The following is a 26,779-nucleotide window of genomic DNA, read 5'->3' on the forward strand; positions in this document are numbered from 1 at the left end:
GAACAATGCGTTTTCTGTACAATAACTATTTTGTTTAATCCCAGTATTTGATAAGACCTAGAGATACGTTAGATCACGTGCCCTTTGGTAAAAACGGAGTGGGAGGAAACGACTTACCATCCCAGGAACAAGTAGCCATCTTTGATGTTTCGTGCGGATGCCACTCTGTATTCATGACGACCTTGTCGTGCGCCTTGAATTTCTTTATGATCCTGCATGTTTTCCAGTCCCACGTCCACACGTTGCCGTTCGAGTCACCGCTCGATATGAATCGACCGTCGGGTGAGAAGCCAGGCTTGCATGCGTAACCTGCTACCAAATGGCCCGCAAATCGCTTCTTACGGTTCATACGGAAACGGTCCCTTGCGCCATACACAACGATCTGGTTGTCCAAGGATTGGCATGCCATCCATTTATCTGGTCCGAGACGAATTGGTAAGAAAACTATATCATTTCGTACGCTCGGTTCAAGGTACTTACTGTTTGGATGAAGAGTGACTGCAGGCATGGAATGCATATCTGGCTCGGCAATATATTTAATGACGACTGGTATATCAAACTCCCAGGCACGCATCGTCTTATCGTCGGAAGTTGTAATGAAACGTCTATTGTCATCTACAAATGTAATGGTGTTGACAGCGCCCAAGTGCTGATCGTATTCCTGCGTGATCTCGCCGCTGTTGATGTCGAATTGTACAATCTTTTTATCCGAGCAACCTGCCAGGAAGATATTCTGCTTATCCTCGTCCGGGTTGAACGTCACGCAGTACGGTGTCTTGCCGGTCGTGAATGCTCGTATGCATTGACCTAGATGGATATGCGTTTGGTATTCAACCTTTGAATCGCCCCATTATTTAACATCTCCTTACCAGTCTCTGTATCCCACAATTTAACGTATCTATCGTAACTAGCACTCAAAAACCGTCTGCCGTCATTGCTGAATGCAATATCTCGCACCGCTTTGGTGTGGCCAATCATGGTTCTCAGTAAGCTTCGATCGTGGTAGACATCCCAAATCTAAATGTAAATATATAGTAAGTATGTGCTTTCCTCTATTCCCAGGATTATTCATTACCTTGAGTTTGTTGTCCATACCAGCGCTAAGCAAGATATGCGCAGACTTTGGCAAAAACCGAATAGCAGAAACACCTTTTTTGTGACCTTCCCAAGTATGAATACAACGCTTTGGAATAAAGCATTCCTGAGTTCCCGGCTCTCCAAGCAAATTGACATCCACGTCCTGGGGTACAGCCATGTATGTCCGGCCCAAGTAGTCGTATTCTGACTCGCCGTGAAAGATGGTGGTTTCTGTCGTCTGGGGCATGCTCTTTGCTGCAGCTGTCTTCTTTTCTTCAGTTTCCACTGCTGGTTTGTTGGTTTCCTCCTTCTCTTCTTCCTCTGGGGCATTCTTGAGCCGCTGGGTACTGTCGTCTTCGTATCCAGCCCAAGGACCCTTGTACGCGTTTTCACCGTCCACTACAGACAAGTCGCCCTTTGCCTCTCTCTTTTTCCGTAGATCCTTGTTGCGTCTAAGCTCTTTGGGTGCTCTGTCAAAAACGGTGGCGCCGCCTAGATGCGCCGCGTTCTCCAGGTTGCCGACGTATCCTGTTCCGTGCATACCGGCGCCGACCTGTCCCGCCACGTTGGCGTCACTTATTGATGGATCGCGTGCATATCCATATGTCTGAAACGTCCTGTACTGCGTTCGAAAGTCCATTTCAGAGATGGCCTGCTGCTCTACGTGTCCTGTCAGGATATTCTGTGTCGCTAACCGAGGCTCTGCGTTCGGATTCTCGGGCCCAAGCACTGGTCGCTGAAGATCATCGTATGTGACATTGACGGTGAGCTCGGTGGCTGTTGGTGCAGCGTAGATTCTGTCTGAATGCTGATCCTATGTAATACGTCAGCCCAAAGTTTTTACGAACGGATCCATCCTTGATCTTTACAATCGTGGCAACGTCCGGTGTTGCATTTATCTTTATTGACGATGACGGCCGAGTAGTCAAAGAGGCCGCTTGCTCATCTTCATCGCTGGAACCATAATTATTAACGAGATCCATAATTTGCTCAAGACAAGAAGAGAATAATAATGTGTGTCAAGCAGATGCGGTGCTGCAAAATTCAGCGCGCTGAAAGCAGCGCATTCCAGCGCTTTGGGAATTACAGCTCTCGAGACTTCTTATCTGGGCTTTTCGTTCATTACAGCACTTTACAAGTACACGCAAGTTTTCAGCAATGGATTACTTTAGACAGATGGATAGTAGTCACTCTCGGACAGACAATAAGTATTCACGTTGTTTGACAAAGGAAAGCAGATGTGGTTTACACCATAAGGGCACGCTTTCAAATCGAAAACATTGTAAGACAGATCCATTCATGCTACACGACAGCGATAAAAAGAAGAACGCTTCTGTGTATCCCATCCTTTCTTTGTTCAAGTGCATATAATACGGAAGACTTTTGTGTCAAATGACCAAACTTTTTCTTCGTCTTAACTAATGGGATTTGATGTACATTTACTTATTTTTTGCTGTTCATTCTTCTTGGCTCACCATGTCCGCAGGATTCTCTCTCATTCAGACCTTGCTTTCGCCTGAATATTTAGCCTAACGAATTAATAAAATAACTATATTCCTTCTTCACAATTTAGCCATCGTTTTCCGATATTTCCTTTACAGTTAAATGCTACCAATCCACGATCATGCTTGTACAGTTACTGTGCTGTGCAAGCATTGTATCTTAACGTTTCCCTTATGGTCCTACTGGAGCATTGAGGGTTTGGAAAGTTTGGGAATGCGGCATTCGTTGCAAGGTTTTCCCGATATCATCATTGTCGGTAAGCATCTCATCGGCAGAGATTCGTAAGTAGATTTTCTTTTCGGTGCTAAACGGAGAGTATGGATCAGCAAAGAACCGAGCACATTGCTAGATCAAATTTACGAGATCCACTTTGATCGTGCTGATCGAAGCACCGAGGCACTATGCAATCCGCGCCACTATGCCTCGCGCACTTGCTTGTCCACCTCCAACTCGGTGTTAATGCTTGCTTAATAGCCTCTTTCCAAGGTATATGTTTCCTGTATTGGCTACACTAAGTGTGTATTAATAACATGGACATGATAATCTTTGGATTGTAAAACGAGGAAATGAAACAAATCTAGCTTTTTTGCTTTTTTTCTTCTCTTTTTTCTTTCTTTTTTTTTTATTTCATTGATTATTGGTGTTGCTGAGGAGAAGACGATGAAGCTGCAGCAGCTCTTCTTTGCATCTGCTGATCAACAAGTGCTGCGATCTTGCTTGCAAACGCGTGTCTTGCCTGGTCTTGAATGTGCAAGTTGTGGTTCTGGGCAAACTCGTCGACAAGTTCGAGATAATTGCTCGTGTCATACACCGGCAACGGCGCAGAGATACCAGGGACTAGCTCGATCATGAACTTGAACAAGAGCTTGCGTTCCTTGGGCGGTGCCGGTGCCGGTGCAGTGGCAGGGGCGGTGGTTGGTTTGGGCGGTGCATAAATGGAATCCGCTGAGCCGCCCAAATTCTGAGGTGCGTACTTTGATGCAGCGCTGCTAGGCGCATATTTGGAAGCAGCAGAGCCAGATGCAGCTGGTGGCGGCGGCACGGCTTGAGAAGAGGAAGAAGGAGGCGTGGTCGGCGCAGACGCTGTAGCCCATTTTGATTGAAGAGACGAGGAGGTATCAGCTGAATATTGCTGCCATTGCTGTTGGGGTTGCTGTTGGGGTTGCTGCTGCTGCTGTTGCCATTGTTGCCATTGTTGTGGAGGCTGTGGTTGCACTGGCTGGGGAGCTCCCGGTGCCGGTGCCGGTGCCGATGCTGCTGACGGTTTAGGAGCATACTTTGAAGCCAGTGAACCAGCGCTTGGTGCTTGCCAGTCGTTAGCAGGTGGAGTAAATTCGGGTTTCGAGGGAGCTTGCATTTCCCAAAATGGTTTGTCTACAAGCTGTCCAGAGCCCCAAGCGCCAGCGCCTTGAGGTGGTGGTCTCGATTGGAACGTAGAGCGAGGTTGTGTTGGCGGAGGTCTGGATGCCTTTGTAGACGGCGGTGCAGAGCGTGGAGGAGTTGGAGCGCCTGGTCCTTTGGATTTCTTGCCTTTTTTCTTCTTTCTGCCACTTCCAGGAATTGACTGCTTGTTGAGTCGTTGGTTGAGGATATATTCTTCGTCCACTGGCTTGTAATTGGCACCACGTCGATGCAGGTTGCCGGAACCGATACCTCCAGGCTTGATTTTGATGTTTGGGTCTATAAGCGAGTCCCATCCAATATTAATTTGCGTGGTGCCCTCCTTGTCTGTAGTCTGCGTGCCCCAGCTTGTCATTTGAAGTGGCGCATAGTCATCGTCTTCGTCGTCATCGTCATCGAATGAGTCGTCCGATCCATCGTCGTAGAGACTGTTGGATCCAGAGCTGGCTGCTTGATTCCAGTGATTTGCTTGATTGCCTTGCTGGTGAGAAGCAGGAGCTTGTCCCCAGGAGGCGCCAAGCACTGCGTTGGGATTGCTGCCAAAAACGCTTTGGTGGTCTGTCATTAGGAAAGCTGGACGATCGCTGCTTGTCAAAAGAGAGAAAGTTCTGGCGGGTGACTGATGGTGAGCGCGCGGTGTCCCGAATTTTTCATTGTCCCACACCCTTCCGTCCTTGTCTGTCGCATTTCTCCTGGAACGCGTGACCATAAAAGTCCAAACACGTCGGCAGGGATCAACAGCGTCGTGCAATGCAAGGCACAGAATCTTAAACTTTTTTGATTTTTTTTTTGGCAATTTATTGACAACGGACGTAGTTAACTGATGAATATGTGCAAGCGACAGATCATGGTACATACAAATAAAATAAGGCACACAGAAATAGAAAAACCACTACAGTAGATCTCAAAGGTACGTTGGAGACGAAACAGACCACGCTGCAGTGCCAGTTTGCGGATGTACATCGCAGCAAAGTAGTCTGCCGGAGTCATAGAGTAGACCATCTTGCCGAGCAAAGAGTAGCGGTAGCTGGTATGATCCACGCGAGTAGTTGAATTCACCAGGCAGTTTAACGACTGCATGCGTGCTCTGGCGCATAGAGCCAGATTGCTCAGGTTGACTGCTGATGAGTCGAGTCTCCAGCGGGCCAATATTACCTAGCCAGCATTCAAGGAGGCAAGATACATTGTTCACGTTCTGCATCAAGTATTGCCCTGTAATATCCAAAGTGTGTGTGGAGCTATTGTACAAGACTGAGGAGAGAATTGGCGCTGGTTGAATGTGTTCGCTAACATTGGCTATACGGTCTTCTGGTTGAGTGAATCTGTACTGGAATTTGGCGATGCCTACAATAGTCCAGCAGAGGTAGTCGCTCACTTGCTCGTACGCAAGCTCGAGGCTGGCGCTTGTAGGCTGTTTTACATCAGACTCTGCGGTGCTGATCCAGGTGGTTCCAGAGACATTGGTAGAAGCAGTAGTTTTCTCTGAAAAGTGCAGGCGTTGCGATCTGCCGCCTGTTGCTGCTGTGGTTGCAGGGACGTTGTTGGCTGTCTCTGACGCTGCTGTTGCTGCTACAGCAGAACCGGAAGCACTCAGGTACACTGGCCGTGCATTTGCTGAAGATGCAAGCTGGAGGGCGATCTTTTGCATTTGGCTAACTGGACCGTAGGCGAACGAAACGATGCGGTTCTTTTCGACCTTGCGAACAATGACAGGCGGCGAAGTTGCGCCAGTGCTGTTGTCTTTGAGAATAATCTCCATGCCGTAAGCAAGCGGGATAGCGGTTTCGGCTCCTAGGATAGATGATGACGAGTACGAGGTAGCTGCAACGTTTCCTCCACCGTTGCTAGGATGTTTGACAATGATAATGTCGAATGGTGTCCAGGAACTATTCTTTGCACATAATCGCCCGGCGTACGTCGACATGTATTTTGTGCTGACCGTCTGCGAGTTGATCCGATTGAACAGGGCGATGGGAGTGTTTGTGACGATGCAAGAAGACAACGTCCTGTTTTTTGCAGTCTTTTTTGACGGTTTGGATATAATATACACTGGGTTGGAAAGGAACGCTGCAAACGGACGATCGGTTTCATCATCCATGCCGGCAGAATAGGAGGAGGAGGAAGAAGAAGAGGAAGAAGAAGAAGAAGAAGAAGAAAGACTGATTCGTAAACTAAACTGTTTTGCCTTTGCAGTACCAGAAACATGCAGAAATCGAAACGTGCTTTGCATGTCTTGATCGAGAGTAGCCAGCTGCTCAATCGATGTATCGGTGCTGTCGCAGACAACAGCCATGGAGACCTTTGGTTTATCAGCACCAGGCGGACTCACCAGGTTCACAATAGGTGGAGGACAAAGGAATCTCTTTTCAGAACCGTACGACTTCTGTGCTACGGCTGCGTGCAAACACGTAAGCGTTGTCATAGAGTGCTGTTGCTCTTGGTATTGCTGCTGAGAGTGTGGCGCGGCGGCTAGAGTTTGTTGCAATCGTCTTCTAACTTTAACTAGGCGATTATCTTCTACGTAGTCCTCTGAAGGTCGTTTTGGCGGCGGCGGTGGAGGAGAAATCAGCGTCGTTGTTTCTGTTATCGACGAGCGCCGCCGTTCATACTCCTGGTAATCCTTGCTGCGATAGGGAGTTTCGCCGTTCGAGTCGAGCAATGATTCGATGGACATTGGCTGCAAGGATGTTGTTGTAACCCGTTTTTGATAGTCAAGGCGATCGTCTGTTGGCGAGATATTGACGAGTTGTATCTTTTTACTAGACCCAAAGATCTGCTGTGAGATGATGGGTGAATTTTGCTGGTCCATGTCGGGGAAGTCGGGAAGAAAAGCAAATAAATGGTTTACATCTCTCTCGAAAGTTAAAAGAGGAGCAGCAGCAGCAGCACCTGCAAGACCGCTCTCATCACGTGTGGAATGAGAAACAATCGAATTCCCAGGGAAACTATGAATCTATGCCAGGGAAAATAAAGCTTTTATTGGCTGGATTAATGCGTGTTCGTAAGTGATGGTGAATCACATCTGTTTGATAAGCGGTGTTTCCATGGCTGCAACATCATCATCATCTAAACCGAAGAGGTCAGAGTATCATTGTAGTATGTATATTTCTTGATCTCGCTTTCAACGTATTGTAGCTTCTCTTTTGCATGCGGCGTGGATATGTGTGTGGTGGTCTAAAGTTATTAGATATTAGACATATTCATATGCAGTAACAAGAAAAAATAAGCTTACAAGTCGAGTCTGCTGTTCAGTGAGCCAGGTCAGATGGTTTCTAATCGCGACATGCTGCTCTGGAGGATCTAGTATGCTTGCACCGGCCGGCGGTGGAGGCGCTTGCCAAGAAGAAGCACTGTCGTCGTTGTTTTCCAGCGATGGATGTGTCGGCACTCTGCTTTCGAGCGCAGCCCAATAGTTACAATGGCTGATCCATGCAAGCATTTGATCTTCCGAACCGCAATCGAATTCAAACGTTTTGCCGCCCGAAAGCTTCAAGGAAAATGTGGACGGCTTTGCATCAATGACCAGCTCAGTACTTGGAATTGCGAGGGCGTGGCCGAGATATACTTGCTGTGCTTGGTACGGAGGACTTGAAGAAGCTGACACTGCAACGGCAGCAGACTATTAAGAGAACGAAACAACTCTGCATAAGATGATTTCCTTTCCCGACGTATAGATAATCTGTGAAATGACAGAAATTGATTGGCCTCTACTCACTTCAACTCTCTGCGAATAAGAGCCCTTCCCGCTGTTAGCGCCAGCTGCTTTGCCCGATTGCACAATGTGCACGTAAATAAACAATGACCCGCGGTTAAGGATCATCCAGCACGGTTTCCACGTCCAAGCCTGATCGTTTGCAGATGAATTGAGCGGGTATTTGCATGCTCCCGGTCCTTCTTTGGAAGGTCCCACCTTCTCACGTTCCATGTCTTTCCTGCGTAATCTTGTCCACGTAGACGCAGACGATGACCTTCTAGAAGTGATACGCTGGAGGTGCTGGTCAACTGATGATCTCCTCTACAACAATGGAGCATAAGCAGCGTTCATTATTTGTCTCATGTCAGAATTTCTTTTTTAAATCTGTTCCATTGTTGAGCATTGGCCATAATTCTCACCTTTGTTGCACCTGCCATCCCACGCTCTATCATCTCATAAATGGCATCTTCCCCTCGGGACATGATTCGTGACTCACGTCCATCTTTCCCGCTAAAGTTCGTTCCAAAGATAAGAACGGATCCAGACGATTCAGCGGCGGCAAAAAGATTATTACGTTCCACGGACAGATACAGCTCCTATCAACAACAACAACAACAACAACAACAACAACAACAACGCAAATTCACATTTAATAATCTGTCTTCACGTCGACTATGCTTGCTTTACCTCCAAAAGACTTTTCATCTTTTGATGCCATTGCTCCAAACCACCGGTCGCCAGGATCGTTGTGCGGCTGGAGCTCTCATATTTACGAATGGAACGTATCGTGTCTCGGCAGAACTTCAGCATGGATGCATGCCGCACGTCCGCTTGAAGCTCAATGCTGAGCAACACCAGTGCATCGATTGTGGCACGGACAACCTCTAGATGAATGAATGGTTTGTTTATTGAATACTTGCTCCCCCGACTCCAGCTCTCTCATACACATGGCCTTCCCCTCTCGCTGCACCATCCTCAGCAGGCCAGACATCAATTGAATATCCCTCACGTACCGAGACTGCCGTAGATTTCGTGCAGATTGCAGGCCCAGTACCGACACGCAAAAGCATCCAGGACACGGTTTATCTCGTCTGTCGCTGCCTGTGTGAAATCCAACCTTCGACAGACCTCTCTAAAGACAAGGAACGTCGGTTAGTAATTACTGTATTGATCGAGACGCATCACATGGACACGAATAGCACATTGGACATTTTATACCTGAAGGCACCGTCGAGACGTGTTTCTGAGAAATCAAACTTTCCAAAGTAAAGCTGCAGGACAGACCGGTTGAAACGGGCTCTTTGGTATCAAATAAAACATTTACAGATATATTATTCGGTAAAGATGAATGGTTACGAAAAATGTCTTAAGAACCTTGTGCATAATGTACAATGGAGTTTGCCCCTGTATCAAGCAAAACTTACGAGCTGCCTAGAAACGAAACCAAGCTTTTGTTGTACGGGGCCTTATCCTCCTGCCTCCACAATTTCTCCACGATATCATTTGCATTGACAATGCCGTCGTCGCTATTGTTGATTTTCAGAAAATGTTTAAAGTTATCGACAAGCTCGCTTTTTCTCGATGACTCTGGCCCCGTTGCCCTGACTATTAGCGACCGTCGCCGCCACTCTAGCAGCGCAGCCGAAGCTTCAGGCTGTAGATTGCAGATCGTTTTCGGGTATGCTGCTGCTGGCGTTTCCTCCTGTGGCTCTTCCTCTTTGTCGTCCTCTTCTTCTTCTGCACTGAGTTCGTCTGCTGTTTCAAAGTTGTCACTGTCGTACGGGTCTGCCGCTTCCGCCGGAAATTCTCTCGATGAAGAGGACTGGGCTTCGACAATGTCGTCCGTGGCAGTCATATTCTTCGCATGAGACCTGCAATACTGACCGGAGTTGGGACCTCAGTTTTGACTTGCACATGACAACACCCAACCACCCTTCTTCTTCTCTGCTGTGCACCACGACCACTACCACCGCTCACACCCAAAGTCAACTGCGACGAAAAGAAAAGATTACAAATGCTGCTTTATTTCATGCTAATGATCAATTTCCTCTACGCGGCCTCCTTTGTGGAAAAATTCTGCAAAGTTCATTGGATCCCGCCTTGAAGGCTCGTTGCCGAGATTCTTGGGGGACTGCTGCTGCTCTTCAGGATGGAAACTTGACCCGGCAAGCGATGCGCCACTGATAGCTGGAGGCATATGCTGCTTTGTCGGCTCAAAGGTATCGATTGGATGCTTCGGCATGTCGTGGATGACCTTTATGGGATTACCGTAGCGTAGCGAGAAATGATCGTCTTTTAATACTGGGTCTCTCGGATTGTTTTGCAATTGTCGCTGATTTGCCATCATGGATTAGGCAAAGAAAACAAAAAGAAGGAAAAAAAATGTGTGTTGGTAGCAAATGGTTTCGCATTGCGTTTCACTTTATTTTCATGCGAAACAAAAATGGCGCCACTCCAATTATTTCCGCAGTCCTGCTTTTCTATCTCAACCCATCGTAATCATCATCATCCTGGTCTACCGGCAAAGGCTGGCTCTTTGGTGGTTGAGGCGCCGGTCTGCTAGGTTGCAAATTGATCCTTGTGAATTCTTCATCCAATTCCCTGTCGCTGGGCAAGTATCCCTTTTCATTTGATGGATCTGCCGGAGGAGGAGGTGGTGCCTGATACGGCCGAGGATCGCGTGAGGGTGGAGGTGAGGTAGGCATTGCAGGTTTTTCGGAATATTGTCGATTGCCATACAGTTCAGCGCGAGCTTCGGATGGCGATAATGCTCGCGTCTCAGATGGCATTGGTGATGCTCTCGCTGTTTGAGGAGTTTGGCTGCGGTTGCTAGAGTAACCTGACGACGAGGACAGCGGTAGACCATAACCTGTGGCGCCGCTGGAAAGAGTCTCGCCGGGAACTGTCAACGTACGAGAGAGTTTTGCAATTTCGTTGTCTAAAAACGATATTTGCTGTCTCCTGACTGTGTTTTCCAACAGTTCTTGATCGCCTTGTTCGTATGCCTGCAGCACGCATTGGCAGATATCGGCTTCCTCGCTGTGCGAAAATCCAGGATCACTGTCGAGTCGAAATTGACAATGATGAGCTGCGTGGTTTTGCCTCATACTTTTCCTTCTTTTCTTACCTGCACATTGCGTTAAACTGTTTTCCTGCTTCTACATCGTCACCAATTGCAAATAGGACAATAAGGATACTTAGATTCGCCTTATACAAATGCGATCTGTTTGTCATTTTACACAGGATGGCTGATTCACGCCGCAGCATCTCCACTGCTTTCTGGTATCTATTGATTTGTTCAGTTCCAAGTGTGTATGCGGATTATTCATTGACTCACTTTTTACTCCGTACAAGCAAAGATATAGCTCGTTTGAATATGTCGATTGCAAATCGTCCACGGTCCTCCTGTTCATACAATGCGCACGCTGAGCTGTACATTTCGATAGCTGCATTGATATCCACATTTTCTAGAGCCCTAAAGACACATGTCAGTTCCACCGCTGGAAATGAACCACTGTCTCATTTACCTTCCAGCTTTATCCAACTGCTCTGCAGCTCGATCAATGGTGCCTAAAGGGTTTGTCTTAGTGGAAATAGCAAGGCAATCAATGGTTCGATATTTGTGTACCATTCGTCATAAATAGGTCACTGGCACGTTGGTAAAACTCGGCCGCTCTCTGTGGTTGGTTCAACTGTTGTGTCAACAACAGAGCTGCATTCTCTAGAGCCTTGCCCGAAAGATGTGTGCTAAAAATAATCAGGTGCACCCTTTAGTGGGACAGGGTGTTATTTATCGTGAGGTTTGGAAGCGGGAAACTCACGATTCGGCCTTGAAGTATGCTTCGGACGCTTTGACGTATGCTTGGACTGCCTGGTCGTAAGACTTTGCAAGTTTAAAGTTGGTTGCTAACGGAGCACGATTAGCTGCGAGAGTCCCTAATTGCTGACGGTTGTCTCTACTACCTGCGCGATCGTAACACCCGGACGCTATGTCCCAGTCGGGTTTTCGAAAGAGACCTTTGGAGGCGCTGCAAAACCAAGCAAGCATCAGCCTCCCTGCGTCGAAGCAAGCCCGAGGGCACTTACGCCTTATCGCCTTCCTGCATCAACTTGACGCCATCACGAATGCGTTGAGCCTCCATTAAGTAAGAATATAGAAAGAGAAAAGCAGCAGTTCCGACAGCAGCAACGTGGTGCGCCGAAAATGGAAAAGTTTATTACATTTCCGAGTCCCTGCGGAATTGCTGCCTCTGTACAGGTATAGTAACTATAGTTCTTTAACCTTTAGCGGTTAAAAGTAGAAAGAAAAAGAGAGAAAAGAGTTAAGTGTACTATGACAGATAAACGTAGGAGAGGAAGGAGAAAAGAGAAAAAAATGTAATGGACAAGGTGGAAGTATAAAAGACATACAATGAAAAAGAAAAAATGTATAGGGAAAAAGGGCTAGACAGAAATATAGTGTACATTTAGGCGGAAACCTTTTGTTTCTCAATGTCTGTAATACCATTGTTCTTGTTACTGCTGTCGTCACCGCTGCTGCTGCTATCAGCCTGAGTCTTTTCGGTGGTATCCTGCTGATGCTTGAGAGGGTGAGCTGGGTCGATACCCTTTGCACGGAGTTCCTTTTCTGCGCTCCATACGAGGAGGGATTTGGTGGAGAAGATGACATCGAGTTCTTCGAGAGTCTTGTTCATAGTCTCGGGGTAGAGTGCCCACACAAATGGAATAGCGATAAAGTTGAATGCACCAAACAGCAAGAAGGTGGCCCAGCCAATAGAAGCAAGAAGAGGAGGCGTGATTTCCATGACCACAGCGTTGCCGATAGACCAGCCGACGACACTCCATGCGCCGCCACGGGCACGGACGCGCAAGGGATAGATTTCGACGGGATAGAGCCACGGGACCGTCAGCCAAGTCATACCAAAGAATCCAGTGTAACCAAAAATGAACACAGTGGCGGCAATGCCGTAACCCTACAGAGAAGAGAAAAAGGAAATAAGTGAGTAAGATGGGATAATTATGGTAAAAAAGCCAAGAACAGCAGTCAACTTACGAGTTTGTTTTGGCCCATGATCTCAGGCTTGGTAAGAACAGCGACCAAGATGAGACAGATACCTTGGAACACAGCACCGTAGAACAATGTGAAACGACGACCCCATCGATCCAAAGTGAATACGGCAACGAGTGTGCAAAGCATGTAGTAGACATCGTTGAGACCGGATAGCAACTGAGACGTCTTTTCGGCGAAACCTGCGCTCTGGAAAGTTTCGGGTGCATAGACAGTAATCTAGATTGTTGCAGAAATTATATGAATCGAACGTGGGACAAAGAGATTAATAATGATTTGCTTTTGATACGTTACCACACCGATACCCGTAAGTTCCTGGATGATCTGCAGCCAGATCGATAAGTGCACACGGCGAGGGATGTTGAATTCGTCGTATTTGAAAAGCATGTCCCAATAGCTTGGTTCACCACCTTGCTTCTCTTCGATGCGAAGGGTTTCCAAGATTTCCTCATACTCACGCACGACCTCCGGGTGATTTGTGTCGCCTTTGCCTCTAAGCGCCGCCAATATTTCCAATGCTTCTTCTGTGCGGCCCTTCTTGAGTAGCCATCTTGGAGACTCGGGGAAGATACTGATAGTCAAGCAGAGAACGACAAGAGGGATGAGTTGGAAGCCGATAGGGAAGCGCCAACGGAAACCGCCTTCGTATCCGTTCAGACCGTAAGCAATCCAGTACTAGATTTGTAATATGCAATCACGTCAGTCTCCGTTTCTTTGTTTCTTTCTCTCTTTCTTTTCACAAGATTAAAGTTGGTGCAACAACTTACAGCAATGACGACACCAAAGATGTTCAGTGTGAACTCCATGGCAATAAACATGCCTCTAGATGTGTAATGCGAGGTCTCTGCACTCCATACAGGAACAATGGCGTTTCTAAATGGTTGCAACGATATGTAAGCAAGAATTCACACGCACAGCCAAGTGCAGGAGAATAATGCCAAATAAGGATACTTACAGATGGCCGGTGCCAATACCAGTAATGATACGAGAGCAGATCATCCAAGCAACGTTTTGAGCAGCGGTTTGAAGAGTAGCGCCAAAGATTGCAAAAGCACAGCCAACGATAACAGTTCGGATACGACCAATCCTGTCACCAACCCATCCACCCAGAAGGGCGCCGATGAGGGTTCCAGCATAGTAGACAGCAACAACACCACCAAGCAAAGCTTCGTTTGTTTCGAGACCCATAATTTTTTTGTAGTCCGGAGAAATGTTTACGCCACTCATGACGCCTTGATCATACTATCCAAGTTAAAATTACCATAGATGTTAGCACGCAAAAGAATGGAAGGAAAGGAAGGAAGGAAGCAGGGGAAAGATATGAATGACTTACACCAAAGAAGAAAATGCTGAGACCAGCAGCACTGTTGATGGCAAGGATCAGGTCATTGCCATGCAAATATCTCGCTAACTTGAATCCTCTCATGTTTCCAAGGGGAAGCAAGAAAACAGGCAAGGTTGTTCGATTTGCGAGACAAGAGTTTTTATTTATACCCTAGTAGGCGCCCTCTTTTCTTTTGGCGCCATTCCAAAACAAGGAAGCAAGTCGTCCGGGTACATTTTTTTTCTATCATCACACAACGTCTTCCGAGCCCTTCTTTTCTTGGTAATTACATCACCCCCTCAAAGTTTCTGGCGGCGGTTACACAAAGCGAAGCCGACGACGAACGATGTGTGAAACTTGGAAACCAAGCAAGAACGAATAAAAGAAATATTACCGCCACCACCAAGAACAACACAAAACGAAGGAAAGAGAAGCTTCTTGACCTTGTGAAATAGTCACACAGCCGATCTTTTCCCCAAACTAGTAATTGGTTTTGCATGCGCATTCGTTATATTTTCATAACTTCTTCCTCTTTTTCTTTTCGGCTGTTACCTTTCTTACTTTGCTGCCCTGGCTCGACCGAGGAAGCGGATCAGATTGCACGAATCAGGATACATCTCCACCTTCTTTTGTTTCAAACCTTCCTTTTTCTCGCTTTCGGCTTTCTCCGTTCTCCAGTCAAAATCGGCGTTTGGTTTCTTGTACCTCGGAAGTGCATGTGGTGTGATCCTGATTTGGAATCGATATTTCCCCGAAAAGCAGAAACACATTTTTGCAGATTCGACGACGCACGAACCATGAAGTGCAAACTGAAAAGCTATGTGAGCGTCGATTGCTAAGCAGGCAAACAAAACATTGTACGGAGAAGGCGTCGGGAGAGTCCTCCTTGTCCACCCCGAATTGCCACTAAACAAGCCCCCACAACACACCCCGCGCTTCTCGTATACCATGCGGGTGGTGGTTGGTGGTGATACAGTTGCGGGTTCCCCAGATTCAAAGTTCCCCGCAAGCCCGTCGGTGTAACAATGACCCCGCGCTTCGTCTAAACCCGGTTTATTTACTGAGTCTGTAATATTCTCCGAGACAAGGTGGGGTTTAGTAGCTAGAGGTTGTTCCGCCCTCTTCTCCTAGCCCCTTGCTCCAAAAGACATTGTCGCACCATTGAGACATTAAGGTTAACCTTTTCTTTGATCGAGAAATGAAATAAAGTGTGGAGAAAGCGAAAGAATACAAGAAGGAAAACGCTTGCTGTCATAGTTACCAAATTAGAAACAGGAAATGACCTCCAATAGGGTTTCTCTTTTCTTTGCTTCTCTCTTCCTTTTTCTCGCACTTTTCTGTCTTTTTGGAGAATTCCCACCCACCACAGCGTTCTGTGTAACCCGAGGATCTTCTCTCTCCTATACGTACCTGGCCCGGCTCTTTCCGTGCCGTTCCATAAACCACCTAACAGCACAACAAAGTTTCTGTCCCTCGCACACGCACAAGATGAACCTTCTTCTTGTTCAATGCAAAGATTTGAGAACAGCCAAATTCTCTATCTGTACAGATATACATAGGTCAATGCGAGGGCACCTTGTTCAACCTCAACCGGCGTGTCCGTGCAACAGCTGGATCTCGAATAAATATCATTCATGGCATTGCTACGACATTGCTTAACTTTGAGACAAAGCATGCTGCCCTGACTACTCTGCTGAATTTAGAGAAAGATACAATCATCATATGTGCCCGTGGACAACAGGCCAAGCGTAGCCATAGGGCCACAACTAGGAAAAGATCGAGCGCGCGCTTTACCATCAAAATACTGCAAGCCGCGCTTAGCCTAAATTCGGTAATCAACACATCACGCTACCGGTGTCATAATGATATCGAGATTTAGTAATAGCGTACGTACGCAGGCCGCATGTTTACATTTTCATCACCACTCATGTCATTTTTTCATCTTCCTCGTACGTATTGATCATCATACTAATCAGCCTTTAAAGTAAAGTTAAACAAGTGATTATTTGATTATTGTATTCTAAAATATTTGGAGGAGTCGAAAAAACAATTTTATGCTGCCTAAATGGGTGTTACATGATGCTTGCTGTCCATTTGACAATAACATTGACGCTGCGTAAACAATCTCATTGCTAAGCAGTTCAAAAATGGCAGAATTCTGTCGCCTTCGTCATCGTTCTTGTTTCTGGAAAGATGGTGGCACCACGAGCTGTTCCTAAGTATGAGGCAGACTTTGTGTGGTGAGATCGCCGTCCTAACTTTTTCCTCATTCACTTTTCTATTTCTGCTCGTATATCCCATAGGTGCATACGTACCAAATTTCCTTAAAAGATTACATGTTACAGTAAATAACTTGCAAAAGACAGACACATGTGAATTTTTTTCTAGTCCAGACTTTGGTTCATCGTCTTGAGCATCTCTTTTGTTGTCTGCTGCAGATAAGGTCTGTTTACGCTTCAAGTAGTAGATAGTCTCTGATCTATAATCAATTTGGATTTTTGCGTAGCAGAAATGAATAATATTCGAATCTCATGAAGGATATGGCTGCGAGGATTTTAGCCTCCATGCAGATTTCTTTGGCTTAGGATCCTGTTCCAGCCTGCAATAATTCCTTTGTAACGTGGCCGATTAATCAAGGAACATTCTCCACATCTATATTGAGATAGTTTCTTAAACTCATATCTTGTATCCATTTGCCGTTCATTTATGTCTACAGTTCCTGTTTTTATTTGGTAAATTGTTTACTGTTACAAATAATATTTATAATTTAGGGTATATCCGACGGCACCTTTCTTTCCTCCCTTTGCATATGTATGTACACTTTTTCCCAAAAGTAATGTCGCATTTTGTGAAATTTTATAATACATTTATACACCAAAACGACAAATTGCAGCGACATTAATTTTTGGAAAAAGTGTATATGTATAGACAAAACTCAGTGCAGCTGCGCTGGCTAAGCAATGAAATTAGTTTGTACGCCCTTGTTCACGCGGCCGTATCGGCTAGTTTCAAGTTCGTGTTTCAAGTCTTTAAGGCGACTCTCGAGCTGCTTCCTTTCTTGGATTTCACGGTCCATCTCTCTTTGATGCTCCAATTTTGTGTCATTCATCAATTGACGAAACTCTCTGCGGAGCGACGCAGTAGTCGGCCCTTCCTTGTCGCCGTGGCCGAGCTTGTTAATCCGTTCTTCGGTCAGCTTGGCATCCAAATCTTGCACGTCTCGGGTAAGCTGGTCAATACGCTGCTCGTATTTCATCCTGTCCGTCTCAAACTCCATCGCCGCTCCTGTTAGACGATCAAACTCCTTGAGGATGCCTTCAAAGTTTGTTTCCATGTTTGCAATCTGCGCCATCCATGCTTCTTCACGTGCAGTGAATGCAGCCTGTGCCTCGCGCAATATCTCTGCATCGCGCTGGTTTCCAAACCTTCGGCCACTCTCCTGCTTCTGCTGCTGCTGTTCCTGCCGTACTTCTGCAAGCTGTTTTTCCAGTTCATTGATACGCAAGTCGCGTGCATCCAACGTCTTGGACTTGTCGCGCACTAAATCCTCCAGATCTTTGCAGATACTCGCCATCTTGTCCCGGTCTGTTTCCAAATCTTTCTGCGTTCGCAGCGTCTTTTGCAGCAGAGCTTGCTGCTCCTGCAGCTGTGCCTCAAACTCCTGACGCTGCTCCTCCATCAGCTGCTCATACTTGGCCTTGTATGCCTCACTGCCGCCTTCCACCATTTGGATAACAGAGTCTCTCTTGAGCACTCGTTCCCATCGTTGCTTTTCAGAACGCAGCTCCAGTATCTCCTGTTGATACTTTTGGATCTCTTCCTCAGCCGTGCCAGACTTTGCAGCCGTTGCATTTATCTCTGCTTCCGCTTTGCTGCACTGCAACTCGAGCTGCGTCACTGTTTCCCTCAGCTCGTCTACAAGCTTTTGCTTTTGTGCGACTTGTTCTTCCGCGTAGCGAGCACGATCCTTTGAATCTTCGAGCTGCTCCTCCAATCGCCGGATTTCCTGCTTCAGTTCCTCACATTCTCTGATGTTCAGATACATATTTATCAGTGTCAAGTGGTACAGGTACATATGTCGATGATATCTTTACCGGCACCCTTCCGCCTTTTCGGCACCAGAAGACAGCGAGTTTAGACTTGCATTGAGACGAGCAAGCTCCTCATCCAATGGGTTTCTCGACTTTTCATTCATTTTCTGCTCCAATTTCTTGCACTTCGCCTCCGATGCTTCGTACTTGTCCTGCATCGCTTGTAGTTGGACCTCGTGTTTCTTTATGGACAACATATCTAGACGTCGCAGTTCCTCGATTGACTCTATCTGCCGCTCAAGTTGCTGCAACCTTGATCTGTAAGCATCCATTTCCTTTTCCAGCATGTGGACAAGTGTACTGCCATCGTTATCGACGTCCACGCTGACACCAGTGCTGCTGCTGTAAGCAGAATCCGCAATACTTTGGTCGTCTCTTTCATTCGATTCGAGGTGGTATCGCTGTATGATATCCTTTGCTCTTTTTATCCATTCTAGTTGCTGGGACTCGTTAATCATGGTGATGGTGGTAGTAGTAGTAGGTGGCATCGACTGCTGCTGCTGCTTTTGCTGTCTGCTATCGGATTGTACCCGTTTTTCCATCCAAAGCATAGCTTCTCGAAGCGCGCCAGCAGTATGCTCCAAAAGCTTCCGTTCTATCTCTGAGCTCTTCTCCATAAGTTTCATTAAATCATCTGCTAGATTCTCGGTCTTCCAGGATGCTTCAGTTGTTGCTTGCTTTGTCGCCAGCTGCTGCTCCCCAGAAACGGTTTCCAACTGTGCCAATGACTGCCTGACAGCCTTTATGCGACGCTCGATTGTTAACTGTGTATGGAGTCGTGAAATCTGTTCTTGCAGTGCCTTGTGTTCCTTAGTACTTGAGTCAGTATCAAAAACCTTACAGTCAGATATATTCATTTTCGAACACCCTACCTCTCGCATCTTTTCGATTTCTTCGAGTGGTAACGACTTGTATTTGCTCGCATCAATGATTGCTTGCGACGCGGTGAGATGTGCTAGCACATCATCCATGCTTTCTGCGTGTATGCCTGCTTCGTTTCGTTGCGCGAACTGAGTCTCTGTTAATAAACCAGACTTCCACAGATGCGCAACAGCATCCGTCATCAAACTTGCACGTGGATCGCTGACTTTGGCTGGTGTTGGTGCTGGTCTCGATAGCGACCCCGATCTATCAATGGATACCATGGATGCTTCCGAGTCCCGTATGCGAAAGGGGGATCTTGCAGGGATGGACGGTGAGTTTCTCTTGTTGCTAAAGCTGGTCGTGGTAGGCGGAGGGGACAATGCGAAACGCATTGTGCCTGACGCAGAAGACAGCGATGGCCGCTCGCGATTCTCGCCATCGCTAGCTGCATTGCTCACTTCGCGCTTGCTCGAAAACGACAAGTCTCGATCAAACAAGCCTTTCCCAAAACTGCCATTCTCTTTACGGAATCGATCGAGTTTCAATCCAGAAGGTCGTTCATCGTCAACCGATATCCGAGCCAGCGGTATCTGAGTGTAGCATGGAGAAAGTGTTAGAAAAGGTTGTTGCTTTACAGATGCTGATACAAATAAAGCTTTTTCGTACCGTGTTCATGTTGTCACTGGGAAAGAAACTAGTAGCTTGTGTGATAATAACAATGTAATTATTGTAATTGGGAGTTCCAGATCCAGGAACCCATTGTGGTTACACCATTTGCGCATTTTCGATTTCAGAGGTCAAGCGTTGCATTGAACTTACTGTAAAAGATACAACGCGCCGCTCTTGTCAGGAATGCAAAGGTAACGCTTGCTTCCGCGAGAGACGCAATACAGCGCAGTATATTAACGATGCCTATACCAGTCAAGTGCGCCTAGATGATGACAGTGGAGAGCTGACTAACTTTCAAAACCAACTTTCGCGGATGGATGGCCTATCCAGCAAACTGGTAAGATCATGTCTTCATCGATCGCGACATGCACAGAGACTTGGGCCAGCTCACTGTAGCGGGGCGAAAATAGGTTGGCATGCTCGATAACTTTGACAATCGTCTCGTAAAGTTGGAAACCTCCATGAAGCCGATTCACCGCTCAACACAAAACTTGACGAAACTTGCAACGAGTTAAGGATAGATAAGCGAATGGATCGCCACATTTATGCTAAAACATAAAATTGCGCGATAGATATCGATCGTGCTCTGGCTGCCACAGAGAATATCGTAAAATGCCTCAATCTTCCGAGCAAAGAAGAAGCCTTCATATTGAAAGGGTAAACCAGTTTGAGCGCATAATGCTAGGTGATATGTATTGATTTTGCATCAGGCCCGAAGAGAATAATGTACTCCCGTATTTACAAAAGATGGGCGAGCTGAAGGAGGCCGTTGACACAGTTGAGAGGAACCATCTCAAGTCGTGCGAAAAATCAGTAAATCAGATGGTATGGGACACTTATTGGATCACGAAGATATTATCATATTCTAAATCAAAGAGATTTACTTTTACCCTAGAAACAATTGCTCAAGGCAGGCATGCTTCATCTGGAGACACTGTTTCGAAAATGGCTTTCGGAGGCAAGTATGCCTCTGGATATTGATACCCTGGCAAAGAGCGGTAAGTGTTCAACATTGGAAATATGGGTTTTCCCTATACGAAACATACATATTAATACATATCCACATGTAGACTCGCTTTACGTTGAAACGCCTAAACATCTGTCACAATTATCGACTTATATTTCAACATCAGAGCAGGAGATTGGCTACGCAGTCGATTTTACAAAGCCATACGCCGAGATCCGCTCCGCGTATCTTTCCAAATCTCTGCACCCATTAGCACAAGCAGTGCAAGTATCAGAGCGTCACCAAGGCAGTTCGTATGAGAAGGGATCAAGCGAGTTCTTGAAATACATGGATTGCTTTGCAAAAATGGCGCAGGTAAGATTTGCAGCAGGAGGCAAAATGATAAAATATCGCTGAAACGCGTTACTCTAGGCAGAGCAGGACTTTGCTGCTGAAATCCTGAGGAACCCAACGCAGCGAACAAATGCACTAAAGGGCTGCATCACCCCAGCATTGCAGGAGCTTGTATCTGCAGGAAGGCAGCTCTCTGTCGTTGCTAAACGCCACAGCTATCAAGACACTACGTTCATATTCGATATTCTCGAAAAATACGAAAGAGACTGCTATCAGGGGATGACAGAGATGTCGACGCAGATAAATTACACGGATTTTGCAGAAATGATGGGTACCTTCAAACAATTCGGTCTACGAAATTTGTGCGAGTTTATGGATGACGTCAAGGGAAAGAAGGAGAACAGCGCATTGACAATGCTCAGCAACGATGGCACTGTACACGAATCTACGAGCAATGTAAGAGCACGCACTGCCGAATTAAGCTGTACGTGAGCGATGTGCACTGATATCGGATGAATTTCAGGCATTGAATTATCTCAAGCGGCTGTATCTATGGAGAGATGTGGTTGAGCCGTTACTATCGGTGCTCGGGAATGGAGGATGGAACCACCAGATAAACTCGTTTAATAATATTCCGGAGCGGCTCTTGACACCGGGTGATGCCGGCACCGTTTATCCTTTGCTACGAAAATATGCTGGTAACGGCGCTTAAACGAACGAGTACGCAATGCTGATATTGACAGGAAAATTCCATTTTGCGTAGCGGATGCGCTTGATCAGCTGGTCATTTCACTGCAAGGACGCGCTCGGGGCTACAAGAAACCAGCTCTGGCCACCATTTTCCTTCTCAATAACTTTAACCATATTCTACGCCAGATCAGAGCTCCTCCACTGAATGCCATCTTTGACGAAGCCGCCGAGCTCAAGTTTAGCAAGCTAGTCAAGAAACAACTCGATGCCTATCAGGAATCTTGGAAACCATGTGTAGAGAATTTGATGGATGTAACATATGTTCGGGGAGGTGCCATCAAGAGTTCTATGGGCAGCAACGATAAGCAACTTGTCAAGGAGCGATTCAAAAACTTTAACATGGAGTTTGATGAAATTTGGCGAGCACAGACAACGTATGCTGTACCAGATACAGAGCTTAGAGCACAAGTCATTAGAGATGTTAAGAACGTGCTTGTTCCCATGTACGGACGATTTCTTGACAAGTAAGTTGTTATGTTACCTTTTGCTGCTAAATGTGCATTCTATATGTATCACATGAATATTTTCTTTTCTTTTGCTAGGTATGCATCTACGGATTTCACGAAGAATCCTGGCAAATATATAAAGTATGATAAGGACAAGCTAGATAAAATGATCAGCCATCTGTTTGAACCGGCTGCATAGTAGCAACCATCCATCTTTTGAATAGCATTGTACTTCTTATCCTTCCTAGTCTTGATGTCTTTGCGGTCAATTGATAACATGTAATGGAGATGAGGATTCTCGTAGGAGAGATGTGTCTGAGAAGCGAACCTATACACAGTATACAGATCAGGTCAAGTCTAAATTCTTCAAGCTGAAGTTTGAAAAGTATTTGAGTGCTTCAACTGCTGCCAAGCAGTTCGGTATTCATGTTCGCACGGGACAAAGATGGGCGACACAGTATTGAAGAGCGTTCAAAAACCATTATCGAAAAGGGTAAAAAGGCCGGCCGTACATGTATTCTAACGGAGGAACAAAGCAAAGTTCTTAGGACTACAATATTTGATGAGAATCCTTCAGCTGTTGTAGAGCAAGCGACAGAGTAATTGATTCAGAGATTTGAAGGACTCAAAGTCTCACGAATCACCGTGTATAATTTCATGAGAACCCAATGTAACCTTTCAATCAAACAGGCGCAGCTCCGTTCTGTGGAACCAGCAGAGATACGAGTAGGTTTGCAAGTAGGAGAAGACAGACATGGACGGGTATTTGCCTACGACAAGGTCATCCTTGTTTCAGCAAGATTGGGAGACAAAGTCAAACAGTCTGTTGCTGATAGTTGCTGTCATCCCAACACTTGCACTCCACAAAGTCAACGCCATTGCGTCCATGCCGAACAGTTAGCTCGCTTGGCCCACTTGACCAACTTAGCCCACTTGGCTCACCTCTACTTCACCATGGATAGTGACCTATAGGAAATAAAATAACCCATCTAAAGTAACAGGTGTGATGCTATATGAGAGCGGGGAGACAGATCAAAGAGCAAGCACTGTGAAATAGGAGTGTATTCTTAAGAAAAAGGCCGCAAAACATAAATTATAACATAAGGCATAGGATCGAATTTGATATGGGGGATTCAAATGTAAATATCACCTTGAGGTAAATAAACATAGGTAATGTAACTACAGTCAAGGAAGGGGTTCAGCTGTGGAAGTACATAGCTGCTTTTTCCAACTTTCGTACTTTCGCTTTATACTGTTGCCGTAACCGTATGTAACAATCTTACCCTCTTGAACTCCTTTTTGTCACTGCATTCTGTAAGGGGTTTTTGCTTTGTAGCTATCGACAAATTCGATGAACATATCATCCTCATCACATGCAATGCTTCTACTACAATTGCGGACCAATGTGGACAATTCGCTGTGAAAAGAGTAATCCCTCCAATTTTGTATCTCGCGTAGCTGGTCCACCAACCGGTCCATTGCTCTGCTTAGCCATGCGGTACTAAGTGGTACCGCATACACTGTGAGAGTGTCGTGCCTAAGGAACAAGCATCGCTAATTCTGGTCGATAAAGTCTCTTTTTCCAGAAACGTATGGCGTTTAACTTTGCTTCTATCTAGTTGCATCGCGTTAGCTCGTGATTTCTCGCAGGCTTCTTTTGCAAATACTGAGTATGATGAAAAGCAATTGTCTCAAGAGCAAAATTGTTCCTGGTCAACGATAGATTCCATGGGCTCAGGTCTACCGTTCTCAGCGACAATATTCCCTTGTCCATCTTCGTATAAAAATTGAGCACTCACGTTTGAAATTGTAAATAGTGAAAAAAGAAAGTAGTGGGAGAATACAGCTGCACCTAATAAGCACTGGCAAAGATATATGTAGTTCAAGAGAAACTGGATTACTTTTGATACGGCGCTTTATACGCTTTTTCTTTGTTCTTTTTTCCCTAGACGCATTATTGCTTATGTGATAAGCTTCTTTGTTTCACGCAGCAGCAAACATCTCTCCGATTTTTTTGACTTTGACGCTACCACATGCCTCAATCACGATTACTGCAAACATCCCTGAATCATTTCTTTTCACCCGAGCGACCTACACAGAACAATCAAGAAGTTTGTGTGTCGACAGGATCGCCTAGTATACCCAGTGATCCGAGGAATCAGGAACGGGCACGGTAAGGCTCCGAGATATCTTGGTAACGATACGTTGGCTTTTAACGGGCTCTCACAGAGAAAATGCGATATATCTCGATAGCAGCGACGATGACCTGATAATTACGAATTATCCTGCCAGCGCAAACAAAATACTCGACCTCAGCAAAGAAATTGGAGATGACCAAGATGATAACGACAACGACAACGACGAAGAAGAAGATGGAGTGCATACGACACCAATTGCAAAGCGTCGAGGCAGAAGAATACTCGACGATGACGAGGATGAAGAAGATGATATCGACCGATATGACGAAGATGGAGATGAGGAGACAATGATTAAAGCCTCTCCGATTTCAACGAGAAGACGAAGAAAAGTGTTCAGCGACCAAGATGATGAGAACTATGGGTCTGATGATGTGCTACAAACGGTTCCAGGACATAGTAACAAGGGAAAACGCAAAATATTTACTCTGGAGAGCGACGAAGACAATGACAATGACGACAAAGATGCAACTGGTATACGCAGCAAATTTGAGATTGCTTGGTGGCAGATCACTTAATGTATCGATTAGAAAGGGAAGCTCCAGAAGCCAAACGTAAACGGTTACTGCAGAGTGACAGCGAGGGAAGCGATGAAGATGAGAAAGAAGATTTGGAGTTCCTTGATGCGAATGGCAAGTAAATATAAGAAACATTATATGGAAGCAATGCTGAAAGTTCATGCTTGCATAGATGTATACGAACAACGAACACGTGGACGCAAGAAATCTCAATATAGTCTCGCTTTGGAGCGTCTTAAAGGTAAAGACAGCTCTTATTACTGTTTGACAGCCCTTGGTGTAACAAGAGTGCGCATATGTACTGATGCAATATGCATATGCAGATCGTAAACGTTCGAGCTTCAAAGGTTCCAAGGGACCCATCGACCGATTCGCCAAATCGCAAACGGTATCCTTACTCAGCAGCAACAGCAGCGATAGCGAAGACGATTTTGATGATGGCTCGGACTCGTCGGACGACGGAGCTCAGGATGAAGAGGATTTCGTGGTGGACGACGATGTGATAGATGGTGTCAAAGTGACGCCAACAGATACGAATGCATCAATCATGCTTCAAGAACAAGCGGAGCTCCCAGGTAAATGAACAGGCCCCCATGAAAAAGGAAGACATATGGAAGTCTCCTCTAACTATTCGTTCGCGTCTGGAACTTAGCCGAGTTCAGAGCCGCGAATACACAGAAGTTCTCCGCTAATTTCAAGGTTTACTTTGAATATCTTGTCAACCTTGTGCACGACCGGAAGTTCGCCAAGAAGGGAGCACAAAGTAGGGCTTTTGATAAGGAGGTGGCAACGGAACGACGAGTAGCTGATGCTTCATCTTTGTTTACAGCGGCTTACTTTGAGAATGCCGTCGAGGCAGTGGAACGTCGGATCCGAGGTTACAGAGAATCGCTGGTGACGAGTGATGCATGGTTGCCACGTTTCAAAGTGCGTATATATGGTTGTTGCGAAATTCGAAGCAATGGGAACTAAACGCCCACGGAATTTGATTTTAGAATGCTCTGGATAGATATCCCCAATGGCGAGATGTAGGGCGAACCGGATTTGTATGTGAAGGTTGCCGGCAAAACCGTCCAGCAAAGTATTCTGTTTCGCTGGCAGCGGAACCGGAAGAAGCCCGAAGCAAACCGAGAGAGCAAACTTTTGCTTTAGGAAGTGAGTGCCACAAACGCGCGGAAGTGTATCACAAATTGGTCCATTTTCGGGCGCAAATGTACGAGGAGGTCCGCAAGGAAGCCGAAAAGATCACTGCAGAAATGGATGCTGCTGGCCGTAGAGCTGGAGATCTACGCCTGACCGAGGAAATCCTCCAGGTCATGCGTCAAAATGGTTTTGCGCGCATGGTAAATGATACCCGGGCCCACATTATTTTTCCACAATTTTGTTATTGACACTTTATATTTAGCTTTATTCTCGTGTACAAGACCTGCTTTCGAAGGCTCGATTTTACTACATGGAGCGTGGTGAGAAGTTCTACGGGCAGAGCTCTTCATCATCGTCAGAAGATGAAGACAGCGATGACTATGGCTCGCCGTGAATGATAATATCCATTAGGGATATGGTTAGCATATAAACTTAACAGCCTCAAAAGGGCGATTGTTGTGGGCGCTGTGTTCATCTATCCTTTGTGCTGCACATGCTCGGGGTAGCATCCGTCTGACGCCGTGCAAAAAGTGCTACTGAATGCTGCTACTCGTCAGCCATGTTTGCATTTTGGAAATGTTTTTAAAGGCCTGTTCACTCATTTACACTTGTTTCTTTAACTCCCTTTGTTTCATTCTTCTTCGATCTTGTTTTTCTTTTCTTCTTTTTTATTTTTTCCTCTCCTCTCTTTAAGTCCCTACACCTCTACGTCTTTAATCCCGCCTATATTCGTCTT

At 46.0% G+C, this 26,779-nt stretch overlaps 12 protein-coding genes across 12 annotated transcripts; 4 read left to right on the forward strand and 8 right to left on the reverse strand.

The window, feature by feature from the left end:
- Positions 1 to 34: 34 nt before the first annotated feature.
- Positions 35 to 2,060, reverse strand: VTP01DRAFT_9628 (uncharacterized protein; the record flags this gene model as incomplete). The annotated part of the gene is made up of 6 exons (XM_069388874.1): positions 35 to 57; positions 118 to 417; positions 481 to 807; positions 870 to 1,017; positions 1,076 to 1,891; positions 1,947 to 2,060. 6 exons carry the CDS (start codon positions 2,058 to 2,060, stop codon positions 35 to 37), a joined length of 1,728 nt encoding a protein of 575 aa, XP_069240047.1.
- A 622-nt stretch (positions 2,061 to 2,682) lies between these two features.
- On the forward strand, positions 2,683 to 3,051 carry VTP01DRAFT_9629 (uncharacterized protein; the record flags this gene model as incomplete). Its single annotated transcript, XM_069388875.1, has 2 exons — positions 2,683 to 2,861; positions 2,907 to 3,051. The coding sequence occupies 2 exons, from the start codon at positions 2,683 to 2,685 to the stop codon at positions 3,049 to 3,051; spliced, it is 324 nt and encodes a 107-aa protein (XP_069240048.1).
- A 163-nt stretch (positions 3,052 to 3,214) lies between these two features.
- On the reverse strand, positions 3,215 to 4,546 carry VTP01DRAFT_9630 (uncharacterized protein; the record flags this gene model as incomplete). The annotated part of the gene is made up of 1 exon (XM_069388877.1): positions 3,215 to 4,546. The coding sequence occupies one exon, from the start codon at positions 4,544 to 4,546 to the stop codon at positions 3,215 to 3,217; it is 1,332 nt and encodes a 443-aa protein (XP_069240049.1).
- Positions 4,547 to 4,885: 339 nt separating this feature from the next.
- On the reverse strand, positions 4,886 to 6,790 carry VTP01DRAFT_9631 (uncharacterized protein; the record flags this gene model as incomplete). Its single annotated transcript, XM_069388878.1, has 1 exon — positions 4,886 to 6,790. One exon carries the CDS (start codon positions 6,788 to 6,790, stop codon positions 4,886 to 4,888), a length of 1,905 nt encoding a protein of 634 aa, XP_069240050.1.
- Positions 6,791 to 7,047: 257 nt separating this feature from the next.
- Positions 7,048 to 9,530, reverse strand: VTP01DRAFT_9632 (uncharacterized protein; the record flags this gene model as incomplete). Its single annotated transcript, XM_069388879.1, has 8 exons — positions 7,048 to 7,155; positions 7,214 to 7,600; positions 7,697 to 7,996; positions 8,095 to 8,271; positions 8,363 to 8,559; positions 8,689 to 8,807; positions 8,894 to 8,974; positions 9,100 to 9,530. 8 exons carry the CDS (start codon positions 9,528 to 9,530, stop codon positions 7,048 to 7,050), a joined length of 1,800 nt encoding a protein of 599 aa, XP_069240051.1.
- Positions 9,531 to 9,707: 177 nt separating this feature from the next.
- On the reverse strand, positions 9,708 to 10,019 carry VTP01DRAFT_9633 (uncharacterized protein; the record flags this gene model as incomplete). Its single annotated transcript, XM_069388880.1, has 1 exon — positions 9,708 to 10,019. The coding sequence occupies one exon, from the start codon at positions 10,017 to 10,019 to the stop codon at positions 9,708 to 9,710; it is 312 nt and encodes a 103-aa protein (XP_069240052.1).
- A 136-nt stretch (positions 10,020 to 10,155) lies between these two features.
- VTP01DRAFT_9634 (uncharacterized protein) lies at positions 10,156 to 11,817 on the reverse strand (the record flags this gene model as incomplete). The annotated part of the gene is made up of 8 exons (XM_069388881.1): positions 10,156 to 10,735; positions 10,803 to 10,961; positions 11,013 to 11,150; positions 11,203 to 11,245; positions 11,304 to 11,422; positions 11,497 to 11,581; positions 11,639 to 11,703; positions 11,762 to 11,817. 8 exons carry the CDS (start codon positions 11,815 to 11,817, stop codon positions 10,156 to 10,158), a joined length of 1,245 nt encoding a protein of 414 aa, XP_069240053.1.
- Positions 11,818 to 12,141: 324 nt separating this feature from the next.
- VTP01DRAFT_9635 (uncharacterized protein) lies at positions 12,142 to 14,169 on the reverse strand (the record flags this gene model as incomplete). Its single annotated transcript, XM_069388882.1, has 6 exons — positions 12,142 to 12,648; positions 12,729 to 12,962; positions 13,038 to 13,418; positions 13,511 to 13,616; positions 13,699 to 13,985; positions 14,077 to 14,169. 6 exons carry the CDS (start codon positions 14,167 to 14,169, stop codon positions 12,142 to 12,144), a joined length of 1,608 nt encoding a protein of 535 aa, XP_069240054.1.
- Positions 14,170 to 17,020: 2,851 nt separating this feature from the next.
- Positions 17,021 to 19,697, reverse strand: VTP01DRAFT_9636 (uncharacterized protein; the record flags this gene model as incomplete). The annotated part of the gene is made up of 4 exons (XM_069388883.1): positions 17,021 to 18,095; positions 18,162 to 18,967; positions 19,031 to 19,612; positions 19,689 to 19,697. The coding sequence occupies 4 exons, from the start codon at positions 19,695 to 19,697 to the stop codon at positions 17,021 to 17,023; spliced, it is 2,472 nt and encodes an 823-aa protein (XP_069240055.1).
- Positions 19,698 to 19,874: 177 nt separating this feature from the next.
- VTP01DRAFT_9637 (uncharacterized protein) lies at positions 19,875 to 22,386 on the forward strand (the record flags this gene model as incomplete). Its single annotated transcript, XM_069388884.1, has 11 exons — positions 19,875 to 19,882; positions 19,944 to 20,028; positions 20,102 to 20,201; positions 20,264 to 20,348; positions 20,402 to 20,516; positions 20,587 to 20,689; positions 20,762 to 21,012; positions 21,070 to 21,447; positions 21,515 to 21,689; positions 21,755 to 22,205; positions 22,284 to 22,386. 11 exons carry the CDS (start codon positions 19,875 to 19,877, stop codon positions 22,384 to 22,386), a joined length of 1,854 nt encoding a protein of 617 aa, XP_069240056.1.
- Positions 22,387 to 22,844: 458 nt separating this feature from the next.
- Positions 22,845 to 23,159, forward strand: VTP01DRAFT_9638 (uncharacterized protein; the record flags this gene model as incomplete). Its single annotated transcript, XM_069388885.1, has 1 exon — positions 22,845 to 23,159. The coding sequence occupies one exon, from the start codon at positions 22,845 to 22,847 to the stop codon at positions 23,157 to 23,159; it is 315 nt and encodes a 104-aa protein (XP_069240057.1).
- Positions 23,160 to 24,220: 1,061 nt separating this feature from the next.
- On the forward strand, positions 24,221 to 26,437 carry VTP01DRAFT_9639 (uncharacterized protein; the record flags this gene model as incomplete). The annotated part of the gene is made up of 9 exons (XM_069388886.1): positions 24,221 to 24,360; positions 24,417 to 24,856; positions 24,913 to 25,014; positions 25,073 to 25,141; positions 25,224 to 25,475; positions 25,553 to 25,663; positions 25,730 to 25,827; positions 25,896 to 26,243; positions 26,306 to 26,437. 9 exons carry the CDS (start codon positions 24,221 to 24,223, stop codon positions 26,435 to 26,437), a joined length of 1,692 nt encoding a protein of 563 aa, XP_069240058.1.
- Positions 26,438 to 26,779: the final 342 nt, after the last annotated feature.

This window comes from Rhizomucor pusillus (genome assembly GCF_041956525.1).
Source record: "Rhizomucor pusillus strain CBS 183.67 unplaced genomic scaffold VTP01scaffold_7, whole genome shotgun sequence".
In the NCBI taxonomy this organism is placed as follows: domain Eukaryota; kingdom Fungi; phylum Mucoromycota; class Mucoromycetes; order Mucorales; family Lichtheimiaceae; genus Rhizomucor; species Rhizomucor pusillus.